The 12,018-nt window shown below is 45.8% G+C and overlaps 1 protein-coding gene across 1 annotated transcript; it reads left to right on the forward strand.

The window, feature by feature from the left end:
- The first annotated feature begins 1,004 nt into the window (after positions 1-1,004).
- On the forward strand, positions 1,005-4,033 carry RGS2 (regulator of G protein signaling 2). The gene is made up of 5 exons (XM_010129094.2): positions 1,005-1,140; positions 1,253-1,354; positions 1,501-1,562; positions 2,421-2,587; positions 3,035-4,033. The coding sequence occupies exons 1-5, from the start codon at positions 1,031-1,033 to the stop codon at positions 3,227-3,229; spliced, it is 636 nt and encodes a 211-aa protein (XP_010127396.2). The 5' UTR covers positions 1,005-1,030; the 3' UTR covers positions 3,230-4,033.
- The last annotated feature ends 7,985 nt before the right edge of the window (positions 4,034-12,018 follow it).

A 12,018-nucleotide genomic window follows, 5' to 3' on the forward strand; every position in this document is an offset into this window, starting at 1 on the left:
CTGTAGGACTACAGCGATTACCTAGAAGGATCAGACTTTTGATGCTACATGATTGCTTTGAAGTCAGAAAATGTTGGGAATCGGTCTCTCTGAACACTGCTTTTTAAGGCAGAAAAACACATGCTGTAGAGTACTGTGGAAAGGAAGACACATGCACAGAAAAGAGCAGAAAAGCAGGATGGGTTAAAGAGAAGCTCAGATGATTCCTAAACCCAATTTCTTTGGACATGATACCCTTCAGCTGGACGCTGCTGAGAAGGACCACATGGCCTTTTCAACAAGCTGGAGGCTGGAGCAAGTCACCGCAATTTCATCTTCGTGTACTGGGAGTAATTTACACAATTTACTGGTAGGTGGCAACACTACACAGAGATAAAACACATGTGCAGACAGCTCATTAAAGTGACAAATAGAGGAGTGGACACCAAAAATATCTTATACTCAAATTTATGGTTAGTTCATTTTTTGAAAAGAGGTGGCTGAGTCCTTCCTTCTCCTTTTTTCCCGACCTGGCCCCACTCAAAAGTCTGTATTTCCTTGGGGGGGGGGGGGGGGGGAACCAAACAAACCAACGAAAGAAAGAAAAAAAAAGAAAAGAAAAGTGCAGAAATTGAGGGTACATTTCTGATGGACAGAAGAGAAAGGACAGCCAGCCCTCCGCCGCGGGGACGGGGATGTCACTGCCAAGGGCAAGGTGAGAAGGGCGGGGGGGGGGGGGGGGGGGGGTGAAGGAAGAAGGAAAAAAAAAAAGGAAAAAGATAAATAAAAAAGAGGGGAAAGAAAGAAAAGAAAGGGAAACAAAATAAAGGGGAAAAAAAGAGACGTAATTCTAGGGGGAAGGCAAAACTCTCCCATGCAGGTTTAGCAGTAAAAACCGAAAACCGCCCCGCTCGCAGCGCGACCGCACGCCCGGCCCCCCTGCGCCGCCTTCCAGCCCGGCCGGGGGGGCCCGGGGGAGGCGGGACGGGGCCGGCCCTGCCCTCCCCGCCGCGCTATAAGGGCGGGCGGCGGCGGGGGCGCGGCGGGCGGCATGCAGAGCGCGGTGCTGCTGGCGCTGCAGCCGGAGGGCGGGCGGATGGAGCGGGGCGGCCGCCGCGGCGAGGCGGGAGAGGCGGAGAAGGGCCGGATGAAAAGGACGATGTGAGTGTGTGGGGTGTCCCCCAGCTCAGCCCGGGGCAGAGGCGGCCAGCCGGGAGCCTGCAGCTCTCTGAATTGTCATTTTAAACGTGTTCCTGCTTCTTTGTTCCTCCAGCATTAAAGATTGGAAAACGAGACTAAGCTACTTCCTGCAGAACTCCACCAATTCCACGAAAATGAAATCCAAGAAAGTGGGAAAACACCGCACCTACTTCAGGTAAGTCACAAGAAAAAGACATCTTTATATACCTCAAGTGTTCCACAAAAAAAAAAAAAAAACAAACAAAAAAAACCAAACAAAAAACCACCAAACCAGTAAAGCTTGAACAATGGTGTCTAACGCTCTTCCATCTCTTTATGCAGACCTTCCCCTGAAGAAGCCCAGCTGTGGTCAGAAGCCTTTGATGAACTTCTTGCTAATAAATGTAAGTTTGTCTTCAGAGAGTAACGTTCTGAGAGCAGAGGGATGGTGCAGTGTGTAGGTCTGTAAGAGATTGCTTCCTTGGCTGTCAGCACTGCAGCTTGCTAGTGTAAATAGCTTGGATTCAGGTCTTGAACATTAAACATTTTAAACTCTTTAAAGCCAAAATTCATAGAAGCCTTTTGTAAAAAAAAAAAAGTAATAGTAAAACATCAAGAATACTTCATTGTAGTGGAACTTTTTCTGTAGCTCTTGTGGTTAAAATCCCAACTATCAGCTTGGCTTTGCCCAATACAAAGAGAGCATTTTGTTCACAGAGCTCACTGCCTAACCAAGACATGTGAGTAACTCGGGAAGGGTTCTGCAGGTTCAGTGATCTCAGGGTTTTACAGTAGCTCTATAAGGAAAAGCACTTGACAGCAGAGCAAAAGGACTTAAGAAATAATATTACCATTTGCTCTTTGAACCCAAGTCATCCTTTCCATTGTAAAAAAAAATATTCCAGAGGTTTGTAGCACAGTCATAAATATTTACTCCAGTATAAAGGTTAACACAGCAGATCCCATCTAGACAGAAGGTTTTTAATATATATGCAGGCATCACAAAAGGGAACATAGCAACTAGAAATGGCTTTCAATTTTGTGTTTACCTAAACAATGACTGACTTGAAGTGAAGCCTGCCAGGCTGTTAGAACATTAATTTGTTTCCATACATAAATGTGGATTTTTTTTTTTTTACTATGATATCCCTGAAAGAACCAGACCTATAGCAGAATATTTTGGTAGAAACAGATGTGACCAATGGGTAAATTCAAGATTCCTGAAATAGTTAGTTGATGCATTTTTTTTTTTCTTTCCCTAGATGGTCTTGCTGCTTTCCGAGCTTTTCTGAAGTCTGAGTTCTGTGAAGAGAACATAGAGTTCTGGTTGGCCTGTGAGGACTTCAAGAAAACCAAGTCACCTCAGAAGCTGACATCGAAAGCAAAAAAAATCTACAATGACTTCATTGAAAAGGAGGCTCCCAAAGAGGTAAAAAAACCCTTATTTAAACATAACTACCTTGTTCTTTGAGTTCTTAAAGCCATTCTTTATTTCTTTGAACTCACTTTAAGCTAGATGCCAAAACTGCATCCTGCATAACTCACTGTTAATATCTGTGTCTGAACATAACTCTCTTCCCTGACTGCCTTTTCACCAAATTGGAAAATGGCACAAGCAGTATTTTCAGAGTTTCCATCTTAACTGGAAAAAGTCAACAGCCCCGTTTAACACCTGTCATGGATTTGTTTAGTACTGAAAGATAGTATCATCTGAATTACTCTTCTTTTTGTACTAAAGAATACTTTTCTTCAAGGAAATTTCATTAATTTAGCCTTGTAATAATAGGGTCTTGCCTTTTTTACTCCTTCAGAAATTTTATGGTGTACTAATGTTATTTGAACTCGGTTCTCAAAGTAAATATTCCTTTCATTTCAGATAAACATAGACTTCCAAACCAAGAACATGATTGCGCAGAATATTCAAGAAGCCACACATACCTGCTTCAGCGCAGCGCAGAAGAGAGTTTACAGCTTAATGGAGAATAACTCATACCCACGGTTTTTGGAATCTGAATTCTATCAGGAGCTGTGCAAGAAGACACCCATCACCAGAACAACCCAGGGGACATGAGTGATGAAGAGCAAGGAGAAGCCTCTCAGCTAGTGAGGAAGCAAGCCACAGCTCATGGCAGCATCCTGACCTAAAGACTGAGATTGAGTGCTCAGTCTGTTTGCCACAGCACAAGGACAAATACTGACTTTGGTGCAGAGCTGATGGCAAAGAGTGATGCTGCTGGAGGGCATTCAGAGGTGATGGCAGAAGCATGCCAGCCAGCTGCTGGCCGTGTGCTTCTCTGCAAGTGCCACAGTGAAAAGTGACTCCCTGCATTAGATCAAACCATACTGCATAAGAGTCCTTCCATCACAGCGGAGGTGGTGATGCAGCAGGTCAGAGCAGAGCTGCCTTCTTGTAAAAAGAAGCTGCTCTGTGCAGTTGCACAGCGCTGGGGACTTGAGTAATTGGCTGCATATTTATTTTTCCCTAAACATCAACCAGTGTTGCTGTCATCAGTCACTCGGTGGGTTCACACTGGTTCTGTAAACTGCCCCTGGCTGCAAAGAGACGCCTTGGGTTTCTGTGCCACTTCCAGGCAGTAACAGCACTGTGCAGCGTGAAGCGAGGAAGGGTTATAACTCAGGTCCCAGAAGAACAGGTTCCACAACTGAAGTATGCGAGGCTGGGTTGTGTCAGCAGGGCTGCACAAGGCCAGACTGAGGGCAAAACTTGGCCAAGGCGAACAGGAGCTGTATAGTATTATATTTATATGTGGATTATGATTGCATTGAATGCTGCAATAATGTCATAATTCTGTCTAGAGGACAGCAAGCTTCAGTGAAGTATCTTATTGTTTTTAATAAACTATTTTGATACAAAGCTGCTTTTGTTGCTTAACTTATTCTGCACATACAGATATATCCTGTCTGGCACTGAACTCCGGAGTATTGGGACTGTGTCCTGGGCAGGATCTTCATATGGCTAATTTTAAAGCAGTTAGTTATTTATCTACAGGGCAAGTGATTTGGGTTTTAACAAGAAAAATCCTCGGAGCTCAAAAGCTTAACAGGGGAGATGTATTTCATCACATCCTCTGATGCATCTTTCATCCACATGAAAGTGCAAGCTACATGTATGGCTAGACATGATGACAGATCTAGTAGAAAGCAGCAGTATTGCTGCTGGAGGTCACAGGGTGCTCTCTGGAATACAGGCACCAACAGCACAGTTGCTCCTGCTCAAGACCTCTGCTTCAAAAAGGTGCTTCAGAGGGCTTTAGTACCAGGCTGTAAAACACATGCAGAATCACTAGAGGTAGCATCACAATAAAAGCATCTGACTCCCTGCTAGATGAGTGTCTTAGGGGGAAAAGTTACAGGTCATTATTACTCCATGTCCATTTTTCTAACTGGCAACATCCAAAACCAGTACTTCCAAAACAGTCCCTAACTTCAGTTTTGTGACTTGTCTGAATTTTAGGTCCTGGCTCCAACTATACTGACTCCATTTCTCAGGTCACAGCTTTAATTCTTTAGTTCACAGAAGTCCCTTCTATAATGGCCCGCTTCTCCCTTCTCCAAGCATCAAGAAAATTCTAACTACAAGATTTTTCCACTTCAATTACACATCCAAAGATTGTTCAAAAGCAACTACTTCATGCATGTATTGCAGGATATATTGCAGTGTGTAGATAGACACACAGATATGTACATCTATTATACTGCCTCTGTACCTGGAAATAACCAAATTCAGTACAGCCTCTATGTTAATAGACATTTCCAGTTCTGGGGCTGTGAGAACTAGCTCTCATACAGCTGAGTTTGTTAATTGGTTAACTGCACATAAAACAAGCACAAGAAAAACTCAGCCCAGTAATTTACTGCAACAGAGGAGGTCTTTTTTTTTTCCCCCAACCAGGAAAAGCAGATTTGGGCTGGTAATTGCTTTTGTAATCTAATGAAATAATTTGAAGAGCATAAAAATAGCCAGAACTGTACCTATTAATGACTCAGAGCCAGGGCAGGAATAATTCCATGAAGCTTCATTGGCTTCTGTGAAGCTACATTAATCTGCACCAATTTGGGATGTGGTAATAAACCAGTGCTGGTGTCTGGTTTCAGGGAAAGAAACATTTCTAGTTTCAGCAGGTGCCAGAACTACTTATAGCACAGTATGTCGTTCAGAAGGGAAATTAGGTGGGGCTGTTAGGCAGGGCATCACTGCCTGCAGGCTATTCTTGTATATTTGTGAGATTTGATTCATGAACACCGGTCTTTAGGAAGCCTGTGCAGGCAGCTCAGTAGTTTCCACAGAGCATCCCACTGCGGCGGCAAACCAGCCAAGCCAAACCATGCCGAGGGTCTGGCGTGGTCTGGCTGTAGTGCCATGGCTGCAAAGTGCAAAACAGTTTGGTGTATCAACAGGGAAAAAGTTAGAAATAAAAATCTTATTTTCAGTAAAATGCAACATATCTGTGCACACAACATTTCTTCCACATACTACTTTTCCAGTTTTTGATACAAGCCTTGTTTTCCCAGCTCCGAGGTAGGCTTCACCAAAAAAGAGGGTACTGTGGGAACACTGGGAGTGCTGCAACCCCTGAAATATTACTGTCAACATTTCCCTGAGAAATACAAAAACCACTGATCGCTTTAAGAGATGTTCCTTCTGTTGTACTCTGTGCAGCCTTACAGCTGCAGTTAAAACTGGTCCTCTGCCATCAGTACCCAGTGACAACCAGGAGTAAGCCCCTCATTCCTCCACAGCCTGGCTAAACACTGGGCTGCACGCAGCCAAATATGCCACAGTGATGGGGAAAAGACCGCTCTGGGAACAGCAAAGGGAGGGCAGACATGTCCGGAGGCCAACGGGGCAGACAGCGAGTTCTGGCTGATCCCAAAAAAATGTCAACGCAAGTTTGTGTGCTGCTAACGTAACTGATATTGGTACATGGAATCTAGGGGTCTAGAACAGCTGAAAAACACCAGTAAATCTGCAATAAAGGCAACTTTTAACTATGTATCATTGTTTTTTAAACCACAATATCACAATATTTGGTTCTTTTCTTAGAACTCTGGCTGCTGGAGGCAAGTGATTCCCCTGCTTTCATCTCACCAGAAGTACTTTTCTCACCCTTATGATTACTAAGAAAAGTTTGACATTGCAACTGGAGTATTCCTAGTAATTCTCCAAACCGGAACTTAATGCAATGACTATGCAGTCATTCAAAAAAAAAATTTAAAATCTCATTTTCTAAGTAAATCTCACATTTTTGTGAAACTAGGTCATGAGTTTCAACTATCTGGATTTGGAAACAGCTTGTTTTTTTAAGGGCTTGCACTGACACTGCAGCATGGGGCAATCTGATGTCCTCCATGCTCTCAAGAAGGCAACATGCTAAGTCCTCTCCTAAAATACAAAACCAAAGCAGCTGACTCTCTGCAAGTGCCCTCTGGCCCAAAGGCTGAAGAGGACCCCTGAGAACAGCATCAGCTCTATAGTGACACTGACTCATCACTCCAGTTGAATGGGAAGGCGATGACGCTCAGTGAACAAACGGCAATGCAGTGCGCTTGCTCTGTGTGTTTATGTATTGTGGCTGAAAAATGTACCAAGGCTATAAATAAAATCTGCATTTCCACTTGAAATTCCAGATCTCCATTTGGATGAGGGGACACTAACGATGGTTTAAAGAGATTTATAGGCACGCATATGTGTGTGGAAACGTTTTTTAGATGAGAGTTTATAACTTGGCAAGTTGCATGGAGTAGAAAAGTGACCTTTAGAAGCAGTTTCAGGATCTTCATGGATTTTTTTTTTTTTTTGATAAATCTGGCTTCCTGCAATTCAAACAGGAAAAACTGGTCATAATCTGGGACAGCATCCCAAATTCAGCTTCCTTCAGGTGGCAAAACATTAGAAACATTCCAAATGGCCTCTCCTCATCCCACCGGCACAACAATACCTACTGTCCCCACTGGCTCACACGTGTCAGGGAGCAACAGATAATGGGGACAGGAGTGGAGACAAGGCTACTGTATCCACCCAAGGTCCATCCCAGAAAAAGGACAGAAACAGAGCTTGTGACAGGCCTACCTGCAACATAGGTCCTTAATCCATGAGGCTGCACCTACTGCAAAGCTCAGAGAAACCAGGAAGCCCTGAAGGCCGAGCTTAAATAGAGCCCCACCTATGGGCAGCAGGTGTGGGTAGAGGCCCAGGTGGGGCTACTCAGGGCAATTAAAGCAATTAGTGCCCTCGTGGCCCCCACACAAAGAGGCAGGAGCCCTTTTCTGAGGGTTACTGTGCTAGTCATAGGGGCCCATCAGCTGATGATCCCAAAGCAGCCTGACTTTCTGAGGAGGGTCTGCAGTTGCCTTTGTGGTGGAGACCCTCAGCAATTAGCTTTGGGTAGTTTTGTAGATGTACTAATTAGCATTACCCTAAGTGCTGTTAACTGGGAAATGATGGCTGGCCAGCGCAGAAACCCAGGGAAAATAGTCCCACTGTCATCCTATGTAGGAGTTTAAAATATGAGTGCTTTTGCAGTCTTTCATTAGAGTAATCGTTTAGATCAGAGTTTCCAACAGCTAAAAAGTACCCATGAGCAGCAATTAAACAATGTTCCGTTAAAAATACTAAATATTCCATTCACAATAATCTGACTGACAGAAGTTAGTACTTATGTTCTCCAGCCAGTTTTCCCACTTGGGATCTGCGTTACAGCTTTAGCCCAGAGAGCAGCTCCATGGCTTCTTGGATGGGAGCCTGACTTTGGGCTTTCAGGGGACGCAGTACTAATATAATATTTATAGGGCTCGGAAAGTCAGCTGTCTGGTATGGAAAAGAAGCTTAGGAGCAGAGCGGGCTGTTTATCGAGCTGGTGTGTTCCCTCGCCTCCGTGGATGTCCAAGGGAAATGGAAATAACAGGGGCACATGCACTGCAGAGGGGCAGCGCAGAGCTGTGCTAGCACCCTCCTGTTCTGACTATTGCTTTTAAGCACTGTCAGGATGAACTCTTGCTGGGAGCAGCCAGGGCCCCAGGGGCCAAGCCCAGGAGACGAAGGGGTGCTGGGGGGATCCATCTTGGGGCCATCGCAGCTGTGGCACGTGCAGATGTCAGCGGCTTCCCCTGCTCTCAGCGGGCTTCGCACTGCGTCAGAGAGATTATCTGTCGTGTGTGGCTGCCCTCCCGGGCGCCCGCCCAGCCTGCGTACGTCTGTTTGCAGAGCTGAGCTGTCTCCTGACTTGGCTCCAGTTGGTTCCTGCTGTTTACTTTTCCTGATACCCACAGCAGGCTGGGAGCAGGTGTTCAAGCAAGGCAAGGAAAGACTGCCATGCAGGCCGGGACTCTTCCAGCTGCACTCCATGCCGTCGGCCGACCGAAACATCGATTTTGCAGCTTGTCCCCTCTTCAGGCTGCTGGGTTTCGGAGCAAGGTCCTTCCATTTTCAAAAGGAGAGGTCAGCTCGGTCGGCAGCACCAGCCCTTTGAGATGGAAGTGCTAGCACTAAAGCAACCATGTGCTACATCACCCTCTCCATTTACCTACAACTGACATTTGTTCAGTGGGGCCGGACCTCCAGTCCTGACAGAAGCTATCACATCTGCGGGGTGCTGTAGAAATGCTGTAGTTACCCCCAGGGCCCACCGCTGTATTAATGCCGAGAAGCTGGAATTCTTGGCAATCACTCGCCATACACTGGCAAGGGAAACGTTCCCAACACCTGGAAGAGGCCATGCATTTGAGCATTTTTTTCAGAGCAATATCCCAAAAGTTCAGAGGCCTCTGCGGATCTCTTGCTAGGTTAAGTGTGCTCTGTGCCTCAGAGCTGCCTGTAAATCACCACCTGAGAGGCAGATTTGGAAAGAGACGAATACAAATGTGAGAACAGTGCTTGACATCTGCCTTCATAACTCCTTTGAAATTGAATCCTAGGACAGTTCCTCACTAAACTGAGCTTTGCTCAGCCACAGAGAGCCTCCCAACGCTGGCAGTGGTCACCAAGCACAGGCCTTCACATTATGCCTTAGAAAGTTCATGTTCAGAACGGAGCAGTGGAATTTGGATATTTAACACCTAGGAGACCAACAGATCATCTGCCTGGAGATCAACATTTAAGCTAAGTGTTTAGACACAAAATCTGAAAAAGCTTGAAGAGCATCAGCCCTCCATTCTAGCCAATGTCCCTTTGTCTTTTCACTCCTCCCATCCAAGTATTTCTTCCCCACTGTCTGAAACTTTATACTCACATAATGGTGTCTTGGAGCTGTTTGGCTCTGAGGTAATACGAAAGTACACAATTTTTATTAAGTGTGGTGTTCTGAAATGAATACACACTTGTAAACCATTTCTTCTTTTCTATGTTTCCTTACAAAACCAAAAAATTGCAATGGCATAAAAACTACTCTCCTCTGGAACAAGCAGGCTTTGCACACTGAAAGGTCGCTTGTCTGTTGGCGTTCTCATGCGCTATAACTTCTGGAGAAGGTACCTACACCACACACACAGGAACTTTAGCAAATCTCTTTGTATTTTTTTCTCAAGGCTGCTAATTATGGAAGAACCTCCTGAAAGCGGCTTCTAGCTACCCTCCCTTTTCATGGCTGGAATCAGAAGAAATATGTTTCTTTAATCAGCTCTTACTGGCCACCATAAAACAGTTACTCTATTTAAGTAATTTCACTGCTGTAAGAAAACCAAACATTTATCAGGGCAACAAAGTAATGACAACGTCTGGTATCAAAAGGAGCACCGAGCAGCAACTATACAGGCTGTACCCCACATCCCAGCTAATGCGCCTGCCCTGCAACGTTCCTGTCATATTTAATCCAGAGTAATTATTACGTAAAGCCTAGTTGAGCAAAGTCTGTTTTTTTTACAGCACACATCAAGGGTTGGAGCAAAGTGTTGGATCTGGTATCGGATAATCCCAGTATAGCGGTGAACCTGTGCCCTCAGTGATGCTAAGAGTTTCCGGAGAGACAACCAGCTCAGTAAAATGTTGATACTGCACAGCTAACCACCAGCGCTACGGCCGGGGATACCTCTAGCCCTTCTCTAGCATCATCCATGACGTATTTAAGAGATAAAAGAATATATTAGGAAATATTAAATAGCGATCCTCAGCTTTGTGCAGAGCAATTATATCAATCTAGAGCATCCAGAAGAACTCAGCTAATGTGGTGCAACTGAACCAGCAAAGCAGGGAGTACGCCTACAATCGAGTTGTAATAGCCAGCTCCCAAAAGTAGCACCTAGAAACCTAGAAACCCAGAGTGGGGTGAGTCTCTCTGAAACACCACTCCAGCAGTCACCGGTATGCTTTTAGAACAGACCTATCAGTGCAGCCCGGCAGTCTAGCATAATTAAAAGAGTACTGGGATTGAAGAGAAGCGCCCTTGGCGTGGGAAGTGGCTTCCCTAGAGAAGACAGAGCATTTCCTCTGGGGCAGGCACGTGGCAGGCAGCATGGTCAAAGCAGGATGTCGTACAGGGACCAGCTGGCCACCAGCGAGGGGAACAAACCTGCCAAGCCTCATGAATCACCAGCAAGCAAAGGTTTCGGCGGCAGCCTCAGGATGGGAGAGTCCTCCCCTGTTCAGATGTGAGGCAGAATCGGTACAGACTTGAAGGGGAGTCCCTGTTCAACATATTTTCCACTAGGAAATAGTAAGTGACTAACGATGATGACAGTCATTACCAAGGTGACAAGTTATGAAATAACGTCCAAAGACAGGAGCAGCTCTTCTGAGTAAGTGCAGGTTGGTGGAGCATCAGCCCTGCAGCCGCCCCGGTGGGGACACTGGCCACAGGCAGGTGCTACTGGTGACAACGGGAGGACTGGGAATCGGTGCCACCAGAAACAAACAAATACAAGGGGAACAAAGTACCATTTACAGACAAAGAACATGTCAGCTGCAGGGTTTGCATGAGGTTTTAGTGCCCCGAACAACAGAGGAGTGTGGATGAAATGTCACTGAGGAAGGGTGGGTGTAGCTGACAGCAGGTTGCCAGCAGATAGGAAATATTCCCCACCCTCAGATCAAGAGGAGCTGGCAGAAACGTCGCTGCTTGCCCTCCCCAAGGATAGAAATAACGCAGCTGCTTTGCTGACAACAGAGTGTAGCTTGTGCCTGTGGGAATTATACAGCCCAAATTACTTTTTCCTGGAACAAACCACTTGTAGAACTGATATAACCACAAATGGATACACAGGGTTATTTTAATAGCAGTTTACCAAACCTGGCCACATTTGGGTAGCTGTTTTTAAAACTCAGCATGCTGTTAACATGCGTATGGAAGGACCTTGAGCAACATTGCCAGCTGGGTGACAGCTGTTTGGTAACATCCTGCCCCGTTCAGTGACTGGCAGGGCACAGGATATGCCTTTGGTGGGATGGCATCAGTGTTCCTCAGTGAGCTTTCCATTGGGTGCTGCTAGCAGCATGGATTCAGGGAATTTTGCTCAGACAAAGGAAGGATATAGTTTTCGTGTTACGCTTCAGTGTGACGTACCAGCAGCAGCTGCTTTACCAGGAAGCGGGACGGTTGTGCTCCCCCGCTCCCTCCCCTTCTCTGGTCCCTGCACGTCCCTCGCTGCCCTTACATCTGATTTAGCAGCTGTGCATCTGCTGCAGAGCTGGATAAGAAGCTGGTCAGGCAGGAAATTTTTCTTTTTTTTTTGCTGGATTTGTTTTCCATGGGATCAGATCGCTGCTCCAACTTACCCTGCAGCCACCCAGACTCTGGATGAGGGTGATGGGGAAGAGGGGACCATGCTGCTAGGGGCCCATGGCCTGAGATACAGTGAGGTGGTGCTGACCGCCCTCGAGGTTCAAGTCCCTCGTCACTGTTTTGTCAT

Source organism: Chlamydotis macqueenii, chromosome 8 (genome assembly GCF_036417535.1).
Source record: "Chlamydotis macqueenii isolate bChlMac1 chromosome 8, bChlMac1.mat, whole genome shotgun sequence".
Taxonomy (NCBI): Eukaryota; Metazoa; Chordata; class Aves; order Otidiformes; family Otididae; genus Chlamydotis; species Chlamydotis macqueenii.

Excerpts from the sequence above, each read along its gene's own strand:
- RGS2 (XM_010129094.2), top strand. The coding sequence starts at position 1,031 with ATGCAGAGCGCGGTGCTGCTGGCGCTGCAGCCGGAGGGCGGGCGGATG. Across the intron at positions 1,563-2,420 it reads TGAACTTCTTGCTAATAAAT|ATGGTCTTGCTGCTTTCCGA; the intron begins GTAAGTTTGTCT and ends TTCTTTCCCTAG. Across the intron at positions 2,588-3,034 it reads AAAAGGAGGCTCCCAAAGAG|ATAAACATAGACTTCCAAAC; the intron begins GTAAAAAAACCC and ends CTTTCATTTCAG.